The sequence below is a fragment of the Erithacus rubecula genome (assembly GCF_903797595.1).
Source record: "Erithacus rubecula genome assembly, contig: scaffold_114_arrow_ctg1, whole genome shotgun sequence".
Classification (NCBI taxonomy): Eukaryota; Metazoa; Chordata; class Aves; order Passeriformes; family Muscicapidae; genus Erithacus; species Erithacus rubecula.
Genome location: NW_027636257.1, coordinates 187,178 through 214,229, shown reverse-complemented (window position 1 = coordinate 214,229; position 27,052 = coordinate 187,178). Strand labels below are relative to the sequence as shown.

The following is a 27,052-nucleotide window of genomic DNA, read 5'->3' as shown; positions in this document are numbered from 1 at the left end:
TCCCTTCATCCCAAGAGCCGCCAGCCAGGGGACAGGTGGCCCCAGCAGCGAGTGACAGCCAGTGCCCATGGCCGGGGACACCGGGATGGCCGGGAAGGTGGCGCTGCTCCTGTGGGGTGAGTGCCCCGGGCACGGGCCTGACACCCTGGGGATGGGCCCTGGTGAGGCAGAGAGCAGTGGGGAGGGGGCACAGGGGGGCTGTGGGGTCCCCTGAGGTCCCCAAGGCCAGCAGAAGCAGGGCATGGGCATGGAGCCCTGTGTGACCAAAGTGTTAGGGTGGCTGTGGGGACAGGAACAGGGAACAAGAACAGGGGAACTGGGATGTGAGTATGGGAACAGGGGGATCAAGATGTGGGGACAAGGATGTGGCAAATAGGAACCTGCGGCAGCTGTGGAGACAGTGAGACAGGGATGCAGGGACAGGGACAAGGGCCACATCCCAAGCAGATATGACATGGGGACGGCTGACATGGGAACGGGATCACAGGCACCGGGCCATGGGGATGTCGCTGCGGGTACAGGTGCTGTAGGGCTGGGGGAGGTGACCTGTGCACACATGGGGGGTGCACAATGTCCCCATGTCCTGCCTCAGCCCAGGGTGACCGAGGTGTCCCTGTTCTCAAAACATCCCTTCTACACCAGTGTTCCCATGGGGACAGGTTGGGGACAGACACCACACCAGGTCCCCCAAGTGCTGCTGTCCCAGCAGGGCCACCCCCACCCAGCCCTGTCCCTTCTCCCTTCCAGCCCAGACCCTCAGCCTCGCTGGTGAGTCCTTGGGGGATACCATGTCCATGCCCTTCTGTCCCCAGCCCCGTGGTGGCCCTGGCAGGCTGGTGTCCCCTGTCACCAGCAGGTGCCCAGAGCACCCAGCTGCTGGTGGAGCCCCCCTGGACGCCAGCGGTGCTGTGGGACCTGGTGACACTGACCTGCCAGGGCTCGGGGACAGCCGGTGCCACCACCTGGTACAAGGATGGGCAGCGCTGGGGGCAGGAGGGACACGACAGCATCACTGCCACTGAGAGTGGCAGCTACCAGTGTGAGAGACCCAACAGTGGGCTTGACTGTCCCCTGAGGGTTTTAAATGGTGAGGAGGGATCTGAAATGCTCATGGCTCACTGATAAGTCTGGGTGGACTCCACTCCTTCAGTGGCCTCACACCTCTTGTGTGGTGAGAGCCTGTCCCCTGCACACAGAGACATCCCAGTGCATCCCAGTGTAGGGGATCTCAGGGTTATAAGTGTGCCTTGTGACTGCCCCTGATGTCCCTGGGACCCAACCGTGAAGTGGACACTCCACCCAAATGTCCCCACTGCCATGGGCACCCACTCTGGACCTGTCTCGGGCTCCTCAGTGTGATGGGACCCTCCTGTCCCACAGAGCCTCTGGTGCTGCAGGTGCCAGCACGGGCACTGCTGGAGGGGAACATGGTGACACTGCACTACCGGGGACAGAGGAATGACCTTGTCACCAGGGTGCGATTTTACAAGGACGAGAAGGAGCTGGGGAGACCTCTCAGTTTTACCGAGCTGTCCCTGTCTCCCCTGCAGCTGTACAACACTGGCGGTTACCACCACTTGGGCTTCATGGCCTCAGGAATGTCACAGTCAGCACCGGTGACAGTGACAGTGCATGGTGAGCACCCCCAAGGGCTGGAACCCCAATATCCTGACACCCCCAAAGAATCTTCTCAGTGGACTCAGAGTCTCTCAGAATTCTCACCCCTATCTCCTTCCCAGAGCTCTTCACAGTGCTGGCGCTGGAGGGTCTCCCCGAGCTCCCCGAGGGGTCCCCCCTCAATTTCAGCTGCCTCAGCACCCCCAGCCCCCTGCAGCCCCCAGCCCCCCTCCTGTACCACTTCTACTGGGACGGGCAGTTGGTGGGGGGCCCGCAGGGGTCCCCGCAGCTCCTGGTGCCCGCCGTGGGGGTCTCCCACTCGGGGAATTACAGCTGCGAGGTGCACTCCGAGGGGGGGCCGTGCGGAAGAGCAGTGCCTGGCTCGGTGTCACGGTGCACAGTGAGTGTGGGGATGGACACGGGGAGCCCCCACAATCCTCTCAAGTCTCCTGCCTGAGGACCCTCAACCTCTGTGTAGACCTGAAGCCCCTCTTTTCCCACCATCCTTTCTGGGAATCCCCAGCCCTGACTTGGTGCCCTCATCCATTCCTGACTGCTTTTCCACATCCTCCCCTCCCTGCCCGGATGCCTGTACCCCTCTCTCAATTCCCCTCTCTGCTCCTTGGTGTCCCCTCCCTGAACTCCACATCCTTCCTTTAGGTCCCTTTCCCGGATCCTCCATCTCTACTCCCCCTCTCCCTCTTTGTGGTCCCCTTGCTCCTTCCCGGGCCCCCCAGGTCCCTCACAGTCCCTTGGTGTCCCCCGTCTCCCACAGAGGTTTTGCTGTCAGGGGCGCTCCTGTTGGTGCAGACCCCATGGGACAGGGGGCACTTGGGGACAGCCTGGTGCTGAGCTGCACGGTGGGCATGGGGACAGGTCCCCTGCCCTTCTACTGGAATAGGGGGAGCTTAGGGGCACCACTGGGCACTGGCCCTGCCTGGAACTGGGGCACACTTGGGAGAATGACAATGATCACTACCACTAGAACTACGGTGGTCACTACTGAACCAGTGCCGGGTCAGCAACGAGCACAGCATAGCCGAGGGTGTCCCCCTGAATATCACCATCCTGGATGAGCAGGACCCTCGGGCTAGGGGGGACCCCAACCAGAACATCCCCATCCCTCCTGCCTCAGCCTTGTCCGTGTCCCCACAGTTCCCATTGCCAATGCCACCATCACCCCCGGTCCCCCGGCACTCCAGGTGTGCCCAGGTGACCCCGTGACCCTGCGCTGCTCGGTGCAGGTGGGCTCAGCCCCTGTCACCTCCACCTGGCTGCACAACAGGCATGAGGAGGCCAAGGGTCCCCTCCTGGAGCTTGGGGCTGTCAATGTGGGAGATTCAGGCACCTACCAGTGCGTGGCCACCAACCAGCTGGGACAGGACGGGCACCGCGTGTTCCGGGCACTCAGCCCAGAGCTGGCCCTGGAGATGACACCACAGGGAACCACTGGACACCACTGGAACACAGGTGGGGTGACACGGGGTCACTGGGATGTTCAGGAGCCCCGGGGTTCAGGGTGACCCTATTGTGTCCCACTCTGTCCCCAGCAGTGGCTGTGAATGTCAGCAGGACCCTTCTGTACCTGCTCCTGGCTGTCATCAGGGGCTGTCAGTGGTGGCACCACTGGGATGGGTGACAATGGGGGGACATGGGGGTCCTGGAGTGAGGGAAAGCCCCTAGAGTTGGGGCAGAGATCAAGCAGCACCCAGGGCCCCTGGGCTGGGGAAAACTGAGCCCACAGTTGTTGGGAAGGATGAATTAGGAAAACCTTATAAATATGTGTGCTTAGCAAAGGATTTTGAAACCATAAGCGAGATAGAAATGACAGCGGTTTTCGACTGTGTGGCTGAGAGCAACAATGTGAATGCTTGAAGGCCTTTTCCTTTGTTTAGATAAAGCAAAAGACCACAAGTACCAACAAGCCAGCAGAGACCATCTCCAGGCATCACAGGAAGGAGCAGAGATGAGCTTTATAGATAAGAAAGCAGCAAAACATCTTAATATAGTAATTTCTATAGGTTGTATGCAAATGTTAGAGGATTTGTATCTTGTATTACATTGGTTAGTGGAAATTAGAATATTCAACACAGAAGAAGATTTATTGTGTTGTAAATGGGAAAATCGCTCTCTGACATCACCCTCTTACTTCTCTCTCTCTTACCTCTTACTCCCCCCTCTTATCTCTTAGAACTCCTTACCCCCACTCTCTTTCTGTCCTGCTCTGAGCTGCAGCTGGCAGCTCTCAGCAGGGCCCTTTGCACCCACGCCCTTTACAATAAACTGCAAACTTCAAGACCAGAATATAGAGAGCGCCCTGAGTTTGTCCTGATGACCGTCCCACACAGAGATTCCCACACACGGTGACCTTGGCTATGTATCCTGTGCCTTGTGGGGAGAATTTGGAGTGTCTTGGCTGGGCCCCAGACACATCCCTGGGTGTGTGTTCAAGGACACTGGCATGTCACTGGGAGATTCTGGAGGGTTTTGGGAGCTCTTGGAGGTCTTGCAGGGATATTGAGGGATTTTTTGGGGTCATGGGGGAGATTGGGGGTAGCCCCTCCCTGTCACGCTTCGAGTTTTGTTGTTCAGAGGGTCAGGGATACTGGGAGGGTCAGGGGCACAGTGGCATGGGGTTCAGGGGTGCTTGGAGTGTTTGGGGGCAGTGAGGGGTGTGGTGAGAATTGGGGCTCCAGTAAGGATTTGGGGGTGCCATGGGTGTTTGGAGCAGCTGAGGTCCCAGAAAGATTCAGGGGTCCCAGGGTCCCCATAGTCCCCCTCTCCCCTTTTATTTGCAGTCACCAGGAAGCCCCATGACCAGTGGGGGGGGTGGGCCCTCTGGCTGAGACTCCTCTTTCCCACCTGCCCAGACATGACCCAGACCCCCCCCTCATCCCCACAGGACAGCCCTGGAGGAGGGGGAGACCCTGGACCCCAGTGTGGTGTGCACCGAGTGGGCAGGGGATGAGTATGTGGGGGGGGGGACAGGGGACACGTCACCCACGGGTGTCACCCCCACCCAGGACCCCAAACCCAGAGTGTCTCTCAGGCCCCCCCACATCCCCCAGGTGACCACGAGGAGCTGCCAGGGGTGACAGCGGGACCCCAGTGACAGCTACGAGAATGAGCTGTGGCACTGGAGACACTGGGGGCACTGGAGATCCCTGCCTGAGGGCACCCCCCATGTTTCCCCCTGCCCTCGGCTCCCGTGGTTGCCCACCCTGCCCGGGAGGTGGCCACGAGTGGGGGATCCCATGTGGGGCTGCCCAGAGCTCCGCGTTCCTGTGCTCCCAGTACCCCCAGGGGCTCTCTTCCCTCCCCCAGTGCCAGGGGGCACAGGAACCTTGTCCCTCTTATTGGACACAAAACACAACTTTTGGATTAAACTGGGAGAAATGGTTTTGGTTTGTTCAGCTCTGCCTGCTCAGCTCGGGAAGGAGGAGGGTCCTGGTCCGGTTGTTGAGCAAACCACAGTCAGGCCTTTTTTGGCCATAGAAAAAATTCTCACCTTTGCAGCAGCTCGAATTCTGCGAGAATCAAAGCCAAGGGGGCAGGGGAGCCTCAGGTCCTGGCTGCCACCTGGGGCTGGCCAGAGCAGGGCTGGCCAATGCCCATCCCTGTGCACAGTGGCCAAGGTGATAAGCTCCACAAAAACTTCCTGGCAGACAAAAAATCTTCTGGAGGGCAGAGCTGGAGGCAACTGAGTCTGAAAATAAGCCCTATGTTGCCACAGAAGCACAAAAGCTTTGGCAAATGCAGCAGAGCTGTGTTTTTGCATAGGGATAGTTTAGCAGCACAGCTGAACTTCAAGAACCCCTGTCCTGATTGCAAGATCTCATTAAGGTCTGCAGCACCCAGAGCAGAACAGGTGCATTGGCCCAACCAGTTACTATTTCACCCCATTTTGACTTCCCAAGGCACTGCTCCCAGCCTGGGCTGTTGCTTTGCTTCAGCTGCAGCTGTAGAGCCTTTGAGGCTCTAGCTCTGCTCTCGCTCCTCTTCCTCTCCCCCATCCCTCTCCCTCATCCCTCTCCCTCCTCTGCCTTCTGCAGCTGCTGTATCAGGACCAGCAGTGGCCCAGGAAGAGCAGCAGCTCCAAACGTGCTGTGGAGCCCCTGAGGAGCCCTGGCAGTGTCAGCAAGGAGCACCTACTTTCCTCAACATGCCAGGGGAATTCAACATTCCCAGAGCTGCTGTGCCAGGGCTGAAGGAGGAAAAGGCAGGGAGAGGCTGAGGGATTTTCAGGAATTGTGGTGGAAAGGCACGAGAGGTGCTGCTGTGGGCCTGAGACCTGCCTGGGGTTGGGTGCTGCCTTCCTTGCGTTGCCATCAGGGAGAGCGGTGGCGGGTGTTGCTCAGGGTGTGTGCCTGGGCCGGGACACTGCTCCGCTGCCAGCGGGCACCAGGATCCAAGCTGCTGCCTTCGTCTCTTCTGCCCGGGCGCTGCCGGTGCTGGTGCTGGCACCGATTGGTGCAAAGCGCGAGTTTGCCAAAAGAGCGATTTGGGCTCATCCCTCCCGCCCGAGGCCGCCATGGCCCCTGAGGGGTTGGATCTGGCACCGGGGCGCCCCCTGCTGGGCGGGAGTGCTCCCTGCAGCGCCCCCTGCTGGGCGGGAGTGCTCCCTGCAGCGCCCCCTGCTGGGCGGGAGTGCTCTCTGCAGCGCCCCCTGCTGGCCGTTGCCAGTATTGCACCAAAGATTAACCAACAGATCTGAGACATTTGAAAATTTTTTATCTTGTGTTGCTGTTTGCTCTATTCTGTAAATTTCCTAGCAATATACTGTTATTCCTTTTCTTACATTTTTGTCTGGAAGCCCCATAATGGTCACAGTTATAACAATTTGGAGGCATGGGTCCTCTTTCCATTCCAGGATGGTTCCTGCTTCTCTTGGGAGATGTTTCTCTTTTAAACCAAGACAGTTTCCCAGTCCTGGGTTCCAGCATGGATAGGGCAGACACTCCAAGAGAAGACAGGTACAGACACTTGGATACCTCATGCTCTGCCTTTTAAGCCCTTTGGCCTCCAAGGGTCCTCTCCCAAAGTGGGACTCCTGGTCCCTCAGCAACTCAGGAGCTGGGTTTGGCAGAGCATCACACTGTCCCCAGTGTGCCATGACTGACAGACTGACTGACACATGCAGCATTGTGCCACAAAAGAAAGGCCTGACCCTGCCCTGCTACACTCAGGTCTTCCAAAACGTCTCTGGACTTCCAACTTTTCCTGTCCCTGACACCCCATCCTTTGGCATGGCTCAATCCTGACAGCTCTAAAAAAGGAGGAGGCTCTGGAACGCCCCTAGGGCATTTGTGATATCATTTTGTGGGGAAGACGGCATAGGAGGGGTTTGAGACAGGGGAGACAGGAATCCATAGCACTGGCTTTTAGTGACTGCCCAAAATTGGAGAATCCCATTCCAAAAGCCCGACAGAGATAAACAAAAAAATCAATATCTCTTCCAGTTAAACTAAAATGCTGCATTTTAGTGCCAGTACGAGGGAATCAAGTCCTGTGTTCTCTGGGCACAGGGAGAAACATGAGGATCCATGGGTGTACTGGAAGTGTTGAGAGGGAAATTGTAGAGGCACTGGGAGTACATCAGTAATAGGAAATAGAATGGGAACCACCTGGATGTACTGGAAGCAATGGAGAGGCACTGGGAGGGGAAATAGGGAGTCCCTAGGGGCACTGGGAGCACTGTGGGGAAGGAATGGGAAAGTCTCACAGGGTTCCAGAAGAGCTTGGATGTGGAATGGGGAACCACTGGTAGTTGTGGAATGGTGTTCGGGAAGCCCTTGTTGGTTTAGGGGGCATGAGGAGCTCTGGGTGCCCTGTGCAGCCTCAGACATGACCCTCCATTTGTGCCAACAAACCCGTGAATGTTGGGCACCCACAGGAATATTGGGGGGCACAGACATGTGTGAATGTCCATTGGTGGAGGTCCCCCAATTCCCACACTGCCCCCAGAGTGCCCCAGAACTCCCAGAGTCCCCCAGTGCCCCCAGTGCCACCGTTCCCCAATTCTCACAGCACATTCCCATAGATGTCCCCACCTCCCCATGGTCACCCATGGGTTGCTGGCAGCTCTGCGTAGGTCTCCTGGGGATCCTGGAGTGTGGTGGCACGGGGGGACACTGCAAGAGACACTGGCTGTGGCATCTGGGCAGGGGGACACTCATGGGTGACATGTCCCTCTGCATTTGTCCCAGCCCAGACTCACCCCCTGCCTGCTTGGTGCTCACAACATGGGTGTACAGCATCTCCCCCTCCTCTGGGTGGGCTGGGGGCTGCAAAGGGGCCCTGAGGGAATAAAGGGGATGAGTGGGAGGGAATGGGAGGGTTTGGGGTTTGGGGACAAAGGCCAAAGTGTGGTTTGAGCCCCCCACTCACCTTTCCTCCTTCTTCCTGTCAGCTGCAAAGGAAAGAGAGGAGGGGAAACTGTGGGGTCCCCTGGGCCCTGACCCTTCTCAGAAATCCTCCTGGTGTCCCCAGAACTCCTGAACTACCTCAGAGCTCTGCTGCCCTGAGTCCCAAGGAAGCTCAAGCCTGGGAGGGAGGGGGACCCTGCTAATTCTACCTTGATCATAGAAAGAACCCCCAAAATCTCTGCAAGGACCTCCAACACTACCCCATATCCTTCAGGACCCTTAGCAAGGGTCCTGAGCACCCAGCAATGCCCACATCAGGGGCTGTGGGTTCTGCCCCATCACCCCCATATTTATGTGGCCCCAAAGATCCTCAAGGCCCTCATTGTCCCCATTGTCACCCACCAAAGTTGTTCCACCGGTGCCAGCCTACAGCTCCACTCACAAGCAGGAGCAGGAAGAGGAGGGACCCACCAAGTCCTGTGGCCACTGCTGGGGACAGAAGGGACACATCAGGGTCACCTGTCACTGCAGGGCTCCTGCAATTCCAATGACCTCTTGTATCCCCACCTGTGTTCCAGTGGTGTCCAGTGGTGTCCCTGTGGTGTCACCTCCAGGGCCAGCTCTGGGCTGAGTGCCCGGAACACACGGTGCCCGTCCTGTCCCAGCTGGTTGGTGGCCACGCACTGGTAGGTGCCCAAATGTCCCACATCGACGGCCCCAAGCTCCAGGAGGGGACCCTGGGCCACCTCGTGCCTGTTGTGCAGCCAGGTGAAGGTGACAGGGGCTGAGCCCACCTGCACCAAGCAGCGCGGAGTCACGGGGTCACCTGGGCACACCTGGAGTACCGGGAGACTGGGGGTGATGGTGGCATTGGCAATGGGAACTGTGGGGACATAGAGAGGGCTGAGGCTGTGGGAAGGGGCTGGCACCCAGTGTGGGGTGATGAGGGAGTCTGCATGGTGGCACCTGGAGACAGAGGGACTCCTTCACCCAGGACAGTGACCCCATGGTGATGGGGGTCATCGTGTGGTGTGGGAAGAGGGCATATGATGGATGACAGGTGAGGGATGAGGATGTGATGAGGGTGAGGTGAGGGTGGGATGAGGGATGCTGTGCCCAAGGATGGGGATGACCATCACCTGGTGGTGGGGCGGGTGGAATGGTGTGGGTGGGATGTGATGGGTGCCATGAGGCACATCAACGGGGGCATCAGCCCAATGCCAAGGGTCTCAGTGCTCTGGGCGGGTCACACTCAGTCAGATTAATGTGACCTGATGTGGAGGGGTCAATGTGACAGCTGGGTAGGAATGCCGGGCTTGGATGTCCTGGGTGGGGAGACCTGGAGCCAGACAATCCCAATTGCCCTCGTCTGTGACACTCAGTGATGGGGGCTGTGAGCTGGGCTGGACTGCAGATGGTGTGAGGGTGGTGAGGTGGAATGGGAATGTGTGGAATTGGGGATTCTATGAGTGCGGTCACCCCTAGTCCTTCGGATGCGCTTACCAAAGACAGTGACCTTCAGTGTGAGGCTTGTGGCCACTCTGTACTGGTTGCTGGCCAGGCAGTCATAGTGGCACTGTCATTGTCCCCAATGTGCTGCACCTCCAGGAGGGGGCCCATGCCCAGTGTCACCCTTGAGGCCCCTCCTGGATTCAGCAGTAGGACAGGGAACCTGTCCCCTTGGTCACTTTGCAGCTCAGCACCACAGTGTTCCCCAATGCCACCTGTGCCCCGTGGAACTGCAGTGACAGGGACGTCCCCGAGAGTGGGACCCATGCGGGAGGGCACAGGAAATAGTGGGGACATAGGAGAATTCGGGGACATCAGGGAGCAGTGAGGGATTCAGGGAGGGGGAGGATTAGAGAGGGCTGAGGAGTAGTGATGGCGGGGAAGCCTGGAAAGGGCTGAAAGGACCCCCGGGAAGGATGGGAGATTCAGCGAGGGGACACATGGAGAGGGTTGAAACGAACATCTTTAAGACCCAGACAGAGATGTTGTGACCGTGGACACCTCTCTCTCAGAGAGAGGGAGGTGCACCCAGAGAGATGTGAGAGGAGAGCTGGGGGGGCTGTGGGGGCTCTCCATGCCCATCCCCACACTCACTGCGCACCGTGACGCCGAGCCGGGCACTGCTCTTCCACATGCCCCCCCCCCTCGGAGCGCACCTTGCAGCTGTAATTCCCCGAGTGGGAGACCCCAATGGCGGGCACCAGGAGCTGCGGGGACCCCTGCGGGCCCCCCACCAACTGCCTGTCCCGGTAGAAGAGGTACAGGAGAGGGGCTGGGGGTCGCAGGGGGCTGGGGGTGCTGAGGCAGCTGAGATTGAGGGGGGACCTCTCGGGGAGCTCGGGGGGACCCTCCAGCAGTGGCACTGGGAAGAGCTCTGGGAAGGAGATGGGTGGATGTAACTTGGAGTCCACTGTTACGGGGCTGTGGCGTACTGAGGTGTGAGGTGTGTGGGTGCTCACCATGCACTGTCACTGTCACCAGCGCTGACTCATCCCACAGTGATGTCCAGGAGTTCCTCTGGACCTCTCAGCGGTAGCGGCCACTGTGCCACAGCTGCAGGGGGGACAGGGACAGCTCGGTCCCATGGCCGTGCAACCACTGCGTCTGCCCCTCATCGTGTTTGAAGCGCACTATAGGGACCGACTCCTTCTCCCTGAGCCGGCAGCGCAGTGTCACCGTGTCCCCCTCCAGCAGCGCCCCCGCCGGCTCCTGCAGCACTGGAGAGGCTGTGGGACAGGAGGGTCTCGATGGCAACAGAAGGAACCAGGGGTTCCCCATTGCAACAGGGTGATGTCGTCACACTGGGATGCACTGGTATGTACAGGGGATGGTCCACTGATGCTCTGGGATGTCCCCGTGTGCAGGGTACAGGATCTAGTCACACGAGAGGTGTGACCCATGAAGCTGAGCTCACCCAGGGCTCTCGGGGATCCCTACAGGTGCCAGGGTTGGGACACAAAGACCTCTCACCATTTACAACATGCACAGTGGGGCTGAGCCCACTGCTGAGTCTGTAACACCTGTAGGTGCCCCTCTCGGTGACAGTGACGTGGTTGTGCCCCTCCAATCGCAAGCTCCGCCTGTCCTTGTACCAGGTGGTGGCACCGTCTGTCCCTGAGCCCTGGCACGTCAGTGTCACGCAGTTCCACAGCACTGCCGGCGTCCAGGGGGGCTCCACCAGGAGCTGGGTGCTCTGGGCACCTGTGGGTGAAAGGGGACACCAGCCGGCCAGGGCCACCACGGGGCTGGGGACAGAGGGACAGGGACATGGCATCCCCTGATGACTCACCAACGAAGCCGAGGGTCTGGGCAGGAAGGGCGAAGGGACAGGGCTGGGTGGGGGTGGCCCTGCAGGGACAGCAGCACCCAGGGGCAGGGTGTGGGGCTGTCCCTGAAATGTCCCCTTTGGGACACCACTTCTTGTGGGAAAGTGCTCAGGGACGGTGTCCAGCAAGTCTGGAGAAGCTCCGAGGGGACAGCTAAATTTGGCATTTCCACGTGACACGGCCACCTTGGGGATGGGGACACAACAGCCACCCTGTGCTGTCACAGGTCACCCCTGCCAGTCCCACATCCACATCCATCCCCATGGTGTTTCTCTTTTTGTCCCTGTACCCAGATCTGCCCAAACCCTATGGAGCCAAATCACACATCCCTGTCCCCAAATCCCTGTCCACCATCCCTGTCTCCACATCTCTCTCCCACATCCCAGCTCCCCTGTTCCTGTCCCTAGGGCCACCCCAAAATCCTGGTCAGACTGTGAGGCCACTGGCTCTGTCCCCCACTGTCTCTGCTGACCTTAGGGATATCAGGGGACCCCCCAGCCCCCCTGTGCCCCCTCCTCACTGCTCTCTGCCTCACCAGGGCCCATCCCCAGGGTGTCAGGCCCGTGCCCGGAGCACTCACCCCACAGGAGCAGCGTCACCTTCCCGGCCATCCCGGTATCCCCGGCCATGGGCACTGGCTGTCACTCGCTGCTGGGGCCACCTGTCCCCTGGCTGGCGGCTCTTGGGATGAAGGGACAGGATGCGAGGTCACACATCGTCCTCATGAGTAAGTGGCCCTTGGTGGGGGCAGGGTGGGAACAGGATGGGGGCAGGGTGGGGACCTTGTGGGACATGGGGGTGATGGAGGGACATGGTGAGTACAGGATGTTGCCGGAATTTGAAGGCTGAGGTGCTGCAGGGAGCCAGGGATGGGTGTCATGGCAAGTGGGTCCCAGGGCTGGGGGTGCAGGGGGAAGAAAGGGACCCCTGGGAATGGGTTTTCTGGGGGAAGAAGCAGCCCATGGAATGGGATCAAGGCAATGGTGGTACCAGGCAATGGGAGAGCTGGGATAGGGGTCCCCAGGGAGGAGAGACCAAGGAAATGGGGTTACCATGGTTTGGTTCCCAGGGGGTTGCAGGGATGGGCAGTGGCTGGGTGGTCACAGGTGTCACAGCTCCTACACACGGAACCTCAGACTTTGGGGTGACTCAGAGCCTAGCACAGCCCCCACAGGGTGCTCATGGCCAGGGGAGCACCCCAGGCTTGTCCTTGGAGGTTCTGGCTCTCTGCCCCACACACCCCTGGACTTTTTCACCTCCCCTCATTTCCTCACTTCCTCATTTAACACATCCCAGGGAACATCTGAGCAGGTAAGAGCTGAGGGATCCCAGGAGGGGGAAAAGGGAGCTGGGGGGTGCAGGCAGTGGTTGGGAGGCTGTAGGGGATGGGGCTCTCTACCGTGCCCCCCAAGATTTTCACTTTCGATTTCCTGCAGCAGAAGGAAGAGACCATTTGTGCTGAGGCCAGGATGTGGATTCTGTCTTGGGGGCACATTCAGAAGGGTCCTGCCCTGAAGGAAAAGGGCTCCTCTGGGCTGGTGACACCTGGGTTTACCTTGGAGTCTTGTCCCAGGGGGCTCCTCATTCTGGGGGTGCCACGTCCTTGGGGATTCCTGTCCCAGAGGTGGCACCTCCTGGGCACCTCTGTCCTGGGGGACCCAGAGCATTCCTGCTGTCCCCAGTGGGGTCCTGCCACCTCGGGGGTGCCAAACTTCAGGGGATGCCTGTTTCAACCTTGCCTTGATGATGGGAAATCCCAGGTACATTTGGTTCCACAGCAATCTGTGGAGATGCCTGTGTGTCCCTCAGGCTCTGATTCCCTGGTAAATCCACTGCACCCTGCCCTGAATTCCCCTGCCTGGGCACTCCCTGCTCCTGCTGGGACACCCCTGTGCCCCAGAGCCACGTGTGGAGCCCCTGCTCCATATTTCCACACTTTTTTCTCTCTTTTCTGGTGTCCACATCCAGAACCCAAACATTCTTTCTGGGAGGTTCCAGAGGGCTGTAGATTTTGATCAATGAGGAGGGTCCTGGTCAGGTTATTGAGCAGATCCTTGTGGGATTTCCAGCAGTTCTGGGGCTCTCTCAGTGCCTTGGGGACAGGCACCAAATGATCAATTGCTGCATTTCTGGACTGGTTCCCTCACAGCTGACCCTGCAGGGGGGGTTTCCAGCCAGCCCTGCTCTGAAATCCATCAAAGGCCCTCACAGAGCCACTGCTTGGGCTCACACTGGCTTTTGTGCTTATTGCTGGGCTGAGCAAACCACAGCCAGGCCTTTTTTGGCCACAGAAAGAATTGTCACCTTTGCAGCAGCTCAAAAGCTGCAAGAATCAAAGCCAAGGGGGCAGGGGAGCCTCAGGTCCTGGCTGCCACCTGGGGCTGGCCAGAGCAGGGCTGGCCAATGCCCATCCCTGGGCACTGGGGCTGGGCCATGGCTGGGCCCACACTTGTATGGCCACTGGCTTCAAGGAGCAGGAGTTTGGGAGCTCCTTCCTGCCTGGGGATGCATTCCCCAGCTGCTCTTGCTGGCTCAGATCTTGCAGGGGTGGAGTGAGATTGGAGAAGTCTGGAATCCCCCAGAGCTACCTTCCTTTAAGACAGGATTCCTGGATCTGCCCCCAAGACAGAACCTGCCCCCAAACCTGTGAATCTCAGCACAAACCGTCTCTTCCTTCTGCTGCAGGCGAGAGTAATTGAAACTCTTGGTGGTCACAGCCAGACACCCCCATCCCCCACAGCCCCTCACCCCTCCCTGCACACCCCTCACCCCCATTTCTCCTTCCCTGGGGCACCCCCAACCCATTCCCTGCTAAGCTGTCCCCCAGGATTATCAGGGTGTGAACTGGGGGATTGTGAAATTGAGGGATTAAAGGAAAAAAACAGAAAAGGAAGAGAGGAAAAAAGCTCCTGCTGGTGGGTGGGGCACAGACCCAGTGATGTTTGGAATCTGCCTTTGGGGTTTGGGTGACCCCCAAACCAGGGACACCTCAGGGGACAGTGCTGAGCCCTGGGTCACCCCAAAACTTGAAGCACACAGGGAAAGATCTGTGACCTGTTACTGCTCATCCCTGGCACTCACATTCAAGGGAGTCCAATCAAGGCATCCCCATTCCTTATGTCCCCCTCCCTGGGACTACATCCTAGGACTGCCTTTCCCCAGGATCTCTGTTTCCAAGGACCCCAATCCTGGTAGTTCCAGGCCCTGGGGTCCCCATTCCCTTGGGGACATGATTCCTGCAGGACCCCCATTCACATGGCATCCTCATTCCTGAGATCCATCCCATGATCACAAATCCCTGGAGGCCACATTGTTCTTGGACCCTCATCACTGAGTCTAAATCCACCCAACCCATGGGACCACCATTCCCATAGGATCCCATGCGTGGGATCCCCGTGCCCTGGACAACCATCCTTGACTTCCTGTACTGCCTCAGCCTCAAAATTTTGGAAATATCCTGTCATCAAAATGCCCCACAATCACCCTCGTGTCCCACGAGGTCCCAACTCTGCCCCCATCCTATTCCCACCCTGCCCCCACCAAGGGCCACCTACTCATGAGGACGAGACGTGACCTCGCTTCCTGTCCCTTCATCCCAAGAGCCGCCAGCCAGGGGACAGGTGGCCCCAGCAGCGAGTGACAGCCAGTGCCCATGGCCGGGGACACCGGGATGGCTGGGAAGGTGGCGCTGCTCCTGTGGGGTGAGTGCCCCGGGCACGGGCCTGACACCCTGGGGATGGGCCCTGGTGAGGCAGAGAGCGGTGGGGAGGGGGCACAGGGGGGCTCTGGGGTCCCCTGAGGTCCCCAAGGCCAGCAGAGCCAGGGTATGGTCACAGACCTGAGTGTGACCTTAGTCGTGGGGTGGCCATGGTGACAGAAACAGGGGACAAGAACAGGGGAACTGGGATGTGGGGATGGGATTAGGGGGATCAACATGTGGGGACAGGAATGTGTCAAATAGGAACCTGCAGCAGCTGTGGGGGCAATGAGACAGTGATGAAGGGACAGGGACAAGGGCCACATCCCAAGCAGATGTGACATGGGGACAGGTGCCATGGGAATGGGATCACAGCCACAGGGCCATGGGGATGTGGCTGTGGGGTCAGGTGCTGTAGGGCTGGGGGAGGTGACCTGTGCACTCATGGGGTGTCCACAGTGTCCCTAATGTCCTACCTCAGCCCAGGGTGATTGAAGTGTCTCTGTTCTCAAAACCTCTGTGCTACACCAGTGTTCCTGTGGGGACAGGTTGGGACAGACACTACACCTGCTCCCCAGGTGCTGCTGTCCCCATGGTGCCACCCCCACCCAGCCCTGTCCCTTCTCCCTTCCAGCCCAGACCCTCGGCCTCACTGGTGAGTCCTCGGGGGATGCCATGTCCCTGCCCCGCTGTCCCCAGCCCCATGGTGGCCCTGGCAGGCTGGTGTCCCCTGTCAACCGCAGACACCCAGAGCCCCCAGCTCCTGGTGGAGTCCCCCTGGATGCAGATGGTGCTGTGGGATCAGGTGACACTGACCTGACAGGGCTTGGGTGGCACTGGGGGCAGGAGGGACTAGAACACTTCACTGTCACCGAGAGTGGCACCTATCAGTGTTACAGACCCGGCAGTGGGCTCAGCTGTCCCCTGAGGGTTTTAAATGGTGAGGAGGGATCTGAAATGCTCATGGCTCGCTGATAGGTCTGGGTGGGCTCCACTCCTTGCGTGGCCTCACACCCCTTGTGTGGCGAGAGCCTGTCCCCTGCACACAGAGACATCCCAGTGCATCCCAGTGTAGGGGATCTCAGGGTTATAAGTGTGCCTTGTGACTGCCCCTGATGTCCCTGGGACCCTCCCGTGCAGTGGACATTCCAGCCAAATGTCCCCACTGCCATGGTCACCCACTTCGGACCAATCTCAGGCTCCTCAGTGTGACTAGAACCCTCCTGTCCCACAGAGCCACTGGTGCTGCAGGTGCCAGCACAGGTGCTGCTGGAGAGGGACATGGTGACACTGTGCGGCTGTGGACGGAGGAACAGCCATGTCACCAGGGTGCGATTTTACCAGGAAAAGAACGAGCTGGGGAGAGCTCACAGTTTGACCGAGCTGTCCCTGTCTCCCCTGCGGTTGTACAACACTGGCTGTTACCGCTGCTCAGGCTTCATGGCCTCAGGAATGTCACAGTCAGCACACCAGTGACAGTGACAGTGCATGGTGAGCACCCCCAGGGCTGGAACTCCAATATCCTGACACGTCCAAAGCCACTTCTCAGTGGACTCAAAGTCACTCCGAGTTCTCACCCCCATCTCCTTCCCCGTGCTCTTCTTGGTGCTGGAGGGTGTCTCCGAGCTCATCCAAGGGTCCCCCCACAATCTCAGCTGCCTGAGCACCCCCAGCCCCCTGCGGCCCCCAGCCCCCCTCCTGTACCGCTTCTACCAGGACGGGCAGTTGGTGGGGGGCCCGCAGGGGTCCCCGTAGTTCCTGGTGCCCACCGTGGGGGTCTCCCACTCAGGGAATTACAGCTGCGAGGTGCACTCCGAGGGGGGGCCGTGCGGAAGAGCAGCGCCCGGCTCGGCATCACGGTGTGCAGTGAGTGCGGGGATGGGCAAGGGGAGCCCCCACAGGCCTCCCAGCTCTCCTGCCTGAGGACCCTCAACCTCTGTGTAGACCTGAAGCCCCTCTTTTCCCACCATCCTTTCTGGGAATCCCCAGCCCTGACTTGGTGCCCTCATCCATTCCTGACTGCTTTTCCACATCCTCTCCTCCCTGCCCGGATGCCTGTACCCCTCTCTCAATTCCCCTCTCTGCTCCTTGGTGTCCCCTCCCTGAACTCCACATCCTTCCTTTAGGTCCCTTTCCCGGATCCTCCATCTCTACTCCCCCTCTCCCTCTTTGTGGTCCCCTTGCCCCTTCCCGGGCCCCCCAGGTCCCTCACAGTCCCTTGGTGTCCCCCATCTCCCACAGAGGTTTCGCTGTCAGGGGCGTTCCTATTGGTGCAGACCCCATGGGACAGGTGGCACTTGGGGACAGCCTGGTGCTGAGCTGCACGGTGGCCATGGGGACAGGTCCCCTGCCCTTCTACTGGCATAGGGGGGGCTTAGGGGCACTACTGGGCACTGGCCCCGCCTGGAACTGGGGCACACTTGGGAGAATGACAATGATCACTACCACTAGAACTACGGTGGTCACTACTGAACCAGTGCCGGGTCAGCAACGAGCACAGCATAGCCGAGGGTGTCCCCCTGAATATCACCATCCTGGATGAGCAGGACCCTCGGGCTAGGGGGGACCCCACCCAGAACATCCCCATCCCTCCTGCCTCAGCCTTGTCCGTGTCCCCACAGTGCCCGTGGCCAATGCCACCATCACCCCCAGTCCCCCGGCACTCCAGGTGTGCCCAGGTGACCCCGAGACACTGCGCTGCTCGGTGCAGGTGGGCTCAGCCCCTGTCACCTTCACCTGGCTGCACAACAGGCATGAGGAGGCCAAGGGTCCCCTCCTGGAGCTTGGGGCTGTCAATATGGGAGATTCAGGCACCTACCAGTGCGTGGCCACCAATCAGCTGGGACAGGACGGGCACCGCATGTTCCGGGCACTCAGCCCAGAGCTGGCCCTGGAGGTGACACCACAGGGAACCACTGGACACCACTGGAACACAGGTGGGGTGACACGAGGTCACTGGGATGTTCAGGAGCCCCGGGGTTCAGGGTGACCCTATTGTGTCCCCCTCTGTCCCCAGCAGTGGCTGTGAATGTCAGCAGGACCCTTCTGTACCTGCTCCTGGCTGTCATCAGGGGCTGTCAGTGGTGGCACCACTGGGATGGGTGACAATGGGGGGACATGGGGGTCCTGGAGTGAGGGAAAGCCCCTAGAGTTGGGGCAGAGATCAAGCAGCACCCAGGGCCCTGGGCTGGGGAAAACTGAGCCCACAGTTGTTGGGAAGGATGAATTAGGAAAACCTTATAAATATGTGTGCTTAGCAAAGGATTTTGAAACCATAAGCGAGATAGAAATGACAGCGGGTTTCAACTGTGTGGCTGAGAGCAACAATGTGAATGCTTGAAGACCTTTTCCTTTGTTTAGATAAAGCAAAAGACCACAAGTACCAACAAGCCAGCAGAGACCATCTCCAGGCATCACAGGAAGGAGCAGAGATGAGCTTTATAGATAAGAAAGCAGCAAAACATCTTAATATAGTAATTTCTATAGGTTGTATGCAAATGTTAGAGGATTTGTATCTTTGTATTAGATTGGTTAGTGGAAATTAGAATATTCAAAACAGAAGAAGATATATTGTGTTGTAAATGGGAAAATCACTCTCTTACATCACCCTCTTCCTTCTCTCTCTCTTACCTCTTACTCCCCCCTCTTATCTCTTAGAACTCCTTACCCCCACTCTCTTTCTGTCCTGCTCTGAGCTGCAGCTGGCAGCTCTCAGCAGGGCCCTTTGCACCCACGCCCTTTACAATAAACTGCAAACTTCAAGACCAGAATATAGAGAGCGCCCTGAGTTTGTCCTGATGACCGTCCCACACAGAGATTCCCACACAGGGTGACCTTGGCTATGTATCCTGTGCCTTGTGGGGAGAATTTGGAGTGTCTTGGCTGGGCCCCAGACACATCCCTGGGTGTGTGTTCAAGGACACTGGCATGTCACTGGGAGATTCTGGAGGGTTTGGGGAGCTCTTGGAGGTCTTGCAGGGATATTGAGGGATTTTTTGGGGTCATGGGGGAGATTGGGGGTGGCCCCTCCCTGTCAGGCTTTGAGTTTTGTTGTTCAGAGGGTCAGGGATACTGGGAGGGTCAGGGGCACAGTGGCATGGGGTTCAGGGGTGCTTGGAGTGTTTGGGGGCAGTGAGGGGTGTGGTGAGAATTGAGGCTCCAGTAAGGATTTGGGGGTGCCATGGGTGTTTGGAGCAGCTGAGGTCCCAGAAAGATTCAGGGGTCCCAGGGTCCCCATAGTCCCCCTCTCCCCTTTTATTTGCAGTCACCAGGAAGCCCCATGACCAGTGGGGTGGGGGGGGCCCTCTGGCTGGGACTCCTCTTTCCCACCTGCCCAGACATGACCCAGACCCCCCCCTCATCCCCACAGGACAGCCCTGGAGGAGGGGGAGACCCTGGACCCCAGTGTGGTGTGCACCGAGTGGGCAGGGGATGAGTATGTGGTGGGGGGGACAGGGGACACGTCACCCACAGGTGTCACCCCCCCAGGGCCCCAAACCCAGAGTGTCTCTCAGGCCCCCCCACATCCCCCAGGTGACCACGAGGAGCTGCCAGGGGTGACAGCGGGACCCCAGTGACAGCTACGAGAATGAGCTGTGACACTGGAGACACTGGGGGCACTGGGGGCACTGGAGATCCCTGCCTGAGGGCACCCCCATGTTTCCCCCTGCCCTTGGCTCCCGTGGTTGCCCACCCTGCCCGGGAGGTGGCCACCAGTGGGGGATCCCATGTGGGGCTGCCCAGAGCTCCGCGTTCCTGTGCTCCCAGTACCCCCAGACGCTCTCTTCCCTCCCCCAGTGCCAGGGGGCACAGGAACCTTGTCCCTCTTATTGGACACAAAACACAACTTTTGGATTAAACTGGGAGAAATGGTTTTGGTTTGTTCAGCTCTGCCTGCTCAGCTCGGGAAGGAGGAGGGTCCTGGTCCGGTTGTTGAGCAAACCACAGTCAGGCCTTTTTTGGCCATAGAAAGAATTCTCACCTTTGCAGCAGCTCGAAAGCTGCGAGAATCAAAGCCAAGGGGGTGGGGGGAGCCTCAGGTCCTGGCTGCCACCTGGGGCTGGCCAGAGCAGGGCTGGCCAATGCCCATCCCTGTGCAGTGGCCAAGGGGAGAAGCTCCACAAGAATATCCCGGCAGCCAAAAAACTTCTTGTGGGCAAAGCTGGGGGCATCTGAGGTTCAAAATATGTCCAGTTCTGCCAGAGTAGCCCAAAATCCCTGGGAGAGGCAGCAGAGCCGTGTATTTGGGCACAGGGATGGTTCAGCAGCACAGGTGACCTTTAGGAACCCCTGCCATAATTACAACAGCTCATTAAGGCTCTGCTGCTCCCTCTCCTCCTCCCGTGGCTGCTGTGTCAGGACCAGCAGTGGCACAGGAAGAGCAGCAGCTCCAAATGTGCTCTGGAGCCCCTGAGGAGCCCTGGCAGTGTCAGCAAGGAGCACCTGCTTTCCTCAACATGCCAGGGGAATTCAACATTCCCAGAGCTGCTGTGCCAGGGCTGAAGGAGGAAAAGGCAGTGAGAGGCTGAGGGTTTTCAGGAATTGTGGTGGAAAGGCACGAGAGGTGCTGCTGTGGGCCTGAGACCTGCCTGGGGTTGGGTGCTGCCTTCCTTGCGTTGCCATCAGGGAGAGCGGTGGCGGGTGTTGCGCAGGGTGTGTGCCTGGGCCGGGACACTGCTCCGCTGCCACCGGGCACCAGGATCCTTTGTCTCTTCTGCCTGGGCGCTGCCGGTGCTGGTGCCGGCACTGATTGGTGCAAAGCGTGAGTTTGCCAAAGGAGCGATTTGGGCTCGTCCCTCCCGCCCTGGGCCGCCATGGCCCCTGAGGGGTTGGAGCTGGCACCGGGGCGCCCCCTGCTGGCCGGGAGTGCTCCCTGCTGGGCGGGAGTGCTCCCTGCAGCGCCCCCTGCTGGGCGGGAGTGCTCCCTGCAGCGCCCCCTGCTGGCCGGGAGTGCTCCCGGCAGCGCCCCCTGCTGGGCGGGAGTGCTCCCTACATCGCCCTTTACTAGCTGTGGCCAGAACTGCACCAAGGACGAACAAACAGCCCTGAGCTGGTTCGATATTTTTTGTCTTGTCTTGGTGTTTGTTCTGTTCTGTTCTATAAATTTCCTAAGAATTACCTGTTGCTCCTTTTCTTAAATTTTTACCTGGAAGCCCCATAATTGCAACAGTTATAAAAATTTGGAAGGATGGGTTCTCTTTCCATTCCAGGAAGGTTCCTGCTTTCCTTGGCAGATGTTTTTCTCTTAAACCAAGACAGTTTCCAACTCGTGGGTTCCAGCATGAATGGGGCAAATACTCAAAGAGAAGACACGTTCAGACACTTGGCCACCTCATGCTCTGCCTTTAAAGCCCTGGGGCCTTCAAGCCCCCTATTCCAAGGTGGAACTCCTGGTCACTTGGCCACTCCGGAGATGGGTTTGGCAGAGCATCCCACTGTCCTCAGTGTGCCATGGCTGACAGACTGACTGACACACAGGGCCTTGTGTCACCAAAAGCAAGGCCTAAACCAGCCCTGCCAAATTCAGGTGTTCCAAAATGTCTTGAGACATCCAATTTCTCCTGTCCCTAACCCCCACCCTGTGCCATAGCCTGATCCCCACTGCTCTGGCAAAGGAAGAGTCTCTGGAACGCCTCCAGGGCATTTGTGACATCATCGCGTGGAGAATACGGCAGAGGAGGGGTTTGAGACAGGGCAGAAGGGAATCCTGAGCACTGGCTTCTAGTGGCAGCCCAACATTGCAGAATCCCATTCCTAAAGCTCAACAGAGCTGAACAAAGAAACACCACCATTGCCAGCTGAACCAAAAAGCTGCATTTTGGTGCCAATAAGAAGACAACAAGTCCTGTGTTCCCCAGGCACTGGGAGCAAGATTAGGAGCTGTGGGTGTACTGGGAGTGCTGAGAGGGGCATTGCAGAGTTGCTGGGAGCACAGGGGTATTGGGAGGGAGAATGAGAATCCCATGGATATACTGGGAGCAATGGAGAGGCACTGGGAGGGGAAATAGGGAGCCCTTGGGGGTACTGGGAGCACAGTAGGGAGGGAATGGGGAAGTGTCTGAGAATTCTGGGAGCACTTGAATATGGAATGGGGAGCCATATATGCAATGGAGGTGAGGAAGCCCTTGGGGGTTTTGGGGGCATGGGGAGCTTTAGTGTCCCTGTGCTGCTTCACCCGTGACCCCCCACTTGTACCCTCCTACCCGTGAATGTTGGGCTCCAATGGGAGCAGTGCGGGAGACACACGTGTGTGACTGCCACATGATGGGGTTACCCCAGTACCCCCAGTGCTCCAAGTGCAACCAGTGCCCCAGTCCCATCCGTGCCCAGAGTGTCACAGCACATTCCCATAGATGTCCCCGCATTCCCGTGATTGCCCATGGGTTGCTGGCAGCTCCACGTAGGTCACCTGGGGATCCTGGAGTGTGGTGGCATGGGGGGACACTGCGAGAGACACTGGCTATGGCCTCTGGGCAGGGGGACACTCATGGGTGACATGTCCCTCTGCGTGTGTCCCAGCCCGGACTCACCCCCCGTCTGCTTGGTGCTCACGACGTGGGTGTACAGCACCTCCCCCTCCTCTGGGGGGGCCGGGGGTTGCGGGGGGACCCTGAGGGAATAAATGGGATGTGTGGGTGGGAGTGGGAGGTCCTGGGGGTTGGGGTCAAAAGCCAGAGTTTGGTGTGAGCATCACACTCACCTTTTCTGCTGCTTCCTGTCAGCTGCAAATGAAACAGGGGAGGGGTGACTGTGGGGTCCTCAGGGATCCGAAACCTCTCAGGGATCCTCAAACCCCACTGCACCCTCAATATCCCCCAGCAACCCTGAGCTTCCTTGGTGCCTCCAGAACCCCTGAACCACTCCAGTGCTCTGGACTTCCTCAGCCTCCAGAAGCTCAAGCCTGGCAGGGAGGGGACTCTCCAAATTCCTCCAGGATCACTGAAAGATTCCCTCAAATGCTTGCAAGGCCAACACCACTCCAAATCCTTCAGGTCCTTGAGCAAAGGTCCTGAGCACTCAGCACAGCCCATGGCAGGGACTGTGGATGCCATACCATTATCCCCACATTTAGGTGATCCCATAGCTCTCCCGGGGCCCCCATTGTCCCCATTGTCACTCACTCATGTTAATCCTCCGGTGCCAGCCCACAGCTCCACCCACGAGCAGGACCAGGAATAGGAGGGACCCGCCAAGGCCTGCAGCCACTGCTGGGGACAAAAGGGACACATCAGGGTCACCTGTCACTGCAGAGGTCCTGCAATCCCAGTGACCCCGTGTGACCTCACCTCTGTTCCAGTGTCCCTGTGGTGTCACAGGCACTGTGGGGACAGAGAAAGGGCTGAAGCCAGGAGGAGGGGCTGGCACACTGTGGCAGGGGATGAGGGAGTCTGCATGGTGGCACCTGGAGACAGAGGGGCTCCCTCACCCAGGACAATGTCCTCGTGGTGCTGGGGGTCATCATGTGGTGTGGTATGATGGCATGTGATGGATGAGGGGTGGAGGATGAGGATGAGGTGAGGGTGGGATGAGGGATGCTGTGTCCAAGGAGGGGGATGGTTGTCACCTGGTGATGGGGTGGATGGAATGGCATGGGTGGGATGTGATGGATGCCATGAGGCATATCAACAGGGGCATCAAACCCAGTGCCAAGGGTCTCAGAGCCCTGGGAGGGTCACGTTCAGCAGGGGGAATATGACCTGATGTGCAGTGGGGGATGTGACAGATGGGTTAGGGACGCATGGCTTGGATGTCCTGAGTGGGGACACCTGGAGCCAGATGGTCCCAGTTGCCCTGGTCTGTGACACCCAGTGGTGGGGGCTGTGAGCTGGGCTGGGCTGGGCTGGGACTGATGGGGGGGACGAGGTGGAATGGGAATATGTGGAATCTGGGATGCTGTGGATAGGGTCACCCCCAGCCCAAGGGTCCCACTCACCCAGGACTGTGACGTTCAGTGTGGGGCTCTCGACCACATTGTCCCCATCGCTGACTCGGCACTGGTACTGGCCGCTGTCATTGTACCCAACATGCCGAAACTCCAGGCGGGGGCCAGTGCTCAGCGGTGTCCCCAAGCCCCCCCAGTGCCAGGAGAAGGACAGGGCACCTGTTCCCATGGCCACCGTGCAGCTCAGCACCAGGTGGTCCCCAACTGCAACCTGTCCCCCGGGGGGCTGCACTGACAGGGACACCCCCGAGAGCGGGACCCCTGCAGGGGGACACAGGAGGGACTGGGGACATGGGAGGAGTGGGGGACAGCAGGGAGCAGTGAGGGAATCAGGGAGAGGGAGGATCAGAGAGGGGAGGGAGGAACCCAGTGAGGAAGAAGGTGGTTCGGAGACCGGGGGGGGGGGGACACATGGAAAAGGTTGAAGGGAAGATTATGGCGATGCAGAAAAGGATGGTGGGACCTGTGGACAATGGAGGGACCCCAGCAATGGATGAAGGCAACAGGGAAAGCAATGCAGGGACCCAGGAAGAGAGCTGAGCACGGTGGCACACAGAGGGTTGAGCAGGGATAAGAGGTTTCAGAGGGCTGTGGGGGCTCCCCATGCCCATCCCCGCACTCACTGCGCACCGTGACGCCGAGCCGGGTGCTGCTCTTCCGCACGGCCCCCCCCTCGGAGCGCACCTCGCAGCTGTAATTCCCCGAGTGGGAGACCCCCACGGCGGGCACCAGGAGCTGCGGGGACCCCTGCGGGCCCCCCACCAACTGCCCGTCCCGGTAGAAGCGGTACAGGAGGGGGGCTGGGGGCCGCAGGGGGCTGGGGGTGCTGAGGCAGCTGAGATTGAGGGGAGACCCCTCGGGGAGCTCGGGGGGACCCTCCAGCATCAAGACAGGCTTGAGCTCTGGGAATGAGATGGGGGTGGGGACTGTTACTAAGAGTCCACTGAGAAGTGGCTTTGGGGGTGTCAGGATATTGGGGTTCCAGCCGTGGGGGTGCTCACCGTGCACTGTCACTGTCACCGGTGCTGACTGTGACATTCCTGAGTCCAGCCAGCCCCTGCAGCGGTAGCAGCCGCTGTCGTTCAGCTGCAGGGGTGACAGGGACAGCTCGGTGCCCCCTGGGGACTCCATAAGTTCCTTCTCGTCCTTGTAAAATCGCACCCTGGTGATAGGGTTGTCCCACCAGCCCCGGCAGCGCAGTGTCACCGTGTCCCCCTCCAGCAGCGCCCGTGCTGGAACCTGCAGCACCAGCAGCTCTGTGGGACAGGAGGGTCTCGTCACACTGAGGAGCCAGAGATAGGTCCAGAGTGGGTGCCCATGGCACCAGGGAGATCTGGCTAGAGTGTCCATTGCACGGGAGACTCCTTAGGATACCAGGAGCAGTCCTGTGACACAGCTGTATCCACGGCTATCCCACCACACTGGGATGCACTGGGATGCACTAGGATCTCCCTGTGTGCAGGGGACAGGCTCTCACCACATGAGGGGTGTGAGGCCACCCACAGAGTGGAGCCCACCCAGACCTATCTGGGAGCCACCCTGATCATTCCAGATCCCTCCTCACCATTTGACACCACTATGGCTGGGCTGGGACCACTGCCGTGTCTGTCACATTTGTAGGTGCCACTCTCGGTGACAGTGAAGTTATTGTTTGTCGTCTGCCACGAACGCTGCTTGTCCTTGTACCAGGTGGTGGCACCGGCGGTCCCCGAACCCAGGCAGGTCAGTGTCACCCGGTCCCACAGCACCGCCGGTGTCCAGGGGGGCTCCACCAGGAGCTGGGTGCTCTTGGCACCTGTGGGTGACAGGAGACACCAGCCTGCCAGAGCCACCACATGGCTGGGGACAGCAGGGCAGGGACATGGCATCATGTGAGGACTCACCAGCAAGGCCGAGGGTCAGGACTGGAAAGGAGAAGGGACAGAGCTGGGTGGGGGTGGCCCTGAAGGGACAGCAGCACCTGGGGGACCTGGTGTCGTGTCTGTCCCCAAACTGTCCCCACGGGAACACTGGTGTAGCATGGAGATTCTGAGGACAGGACACCTCAGTCACCTTAAGCTGAGGCAGGACATGGGGACACTATGGACACCCCATGTGTGAATAGGTCGCCTCCCCCAGCCCTACAGCACATGTTCCCCTGGCCACATTCCAATGGCTCTGTCCCTGTGATCCCATTCTCATGGCACTGGTCCCCATGCCCCTTCTACATGGGATGCAGCCCTTGTCCCTGTCCCTGCATCCCTGTCTCCCTGTCCCTATCCCCACAGCCGCCCCAGTTTCAAGATTCCTTTTGCCACACCCTTGTCCCCACATCTCGATCTCCTTGTTCCCATCCCCACATCCCAGTTCCCCTGTTCCTGTCTCCACAGCCACCCCACAGCTCTTGTTACACTGGGCTCCATGCCCATGCCCTGGCTCTGCTGTCCTTGGGGACAACAGGGGACCCCAGAGCCCCCCTGTGCCCCTTCCCCACTGCTCTCTGCCTCACCAGGGCCCATCCCCAGGGTGTCAGGCCCGTGCCGGGGCACTCACCCCACAGGAGCAGCGCCACCTTCTCTACCATCCCGGTGTCCCCGGCCATGGGCACTGGCTGTCACTCGCTGCTGGGGCCACCCGTCCCCTGGCTGGCGGCTCTTGGGATGAAGGGACAGGAAGCGAGGTCACGTCTCGTCCTCATGTGTAGGTGGCCCTTTGTGGGGGCAGGGTGTGAACAGGATGGGGGCATGGTGGGGACCTTGTGGGACATGGGGGTGATGGTGGGACATGGTGGGGACAGGATGTTGCTGGAATTTGGAGTCTGAGGTGTTGCAGGGAGCCAGGGATGGGTGTCATGGCATGTGGCTCACAAGGCTGGAGGTGCAGAGGGAAAAAAGGGACTCTAGAGAATGGGGGTTGTGGGGGAAGAAGCAGCCCATGGGATGGGATCAAGGCAATGGTGGTACTGGACAATGGGAAAGCTGGGGTGGGGGTCCCCAGTGAGGAGATACCAAGAGAACAGGGGTATCATTGTTTGGTTCCCAGGGGGTCGCAGGGTTGGGACAGTGGCTGGGTGGGCACAGGGGTCACAGATCTTGCATGGGGTGCCTCAGATTTTGGG

The 27,052-nt window shown here is 59.2% G+C and overlaps 1 protein-coding gene across 1 annotated transcript in view; it reads right to left on the bottom strand.

Annotated features, from left to right (window-relative positions):
• The window catches only part of LOC306815313 (Fc receptor-like protein 2), a gene marked incomplete at its 3' end in the record, with an annotated part of 113,103 nt that overhangs the window by 34,312 nt on the left and 51,739 nt on the right, over positions 1 to 27,052 (bottom strand). Inside the window, exons 2-3 of the mRNA XM_079331899.1 lie at positions 24,957 to 25,211; positions 24,579 to 24,857 (exon numbers count right to left, since the gene is read on the bottom strand). Of these exons, the coding sequence (XP_079188025.1) occupies positions 24,579 to 24,857; positions 24,957 to 25,211 (534 nt within the window). The remainder of the gene's footprint in view (positions 1 to 24,578; positions 24,858 to 24,956; positions 25,212 to 27,052) is intronic.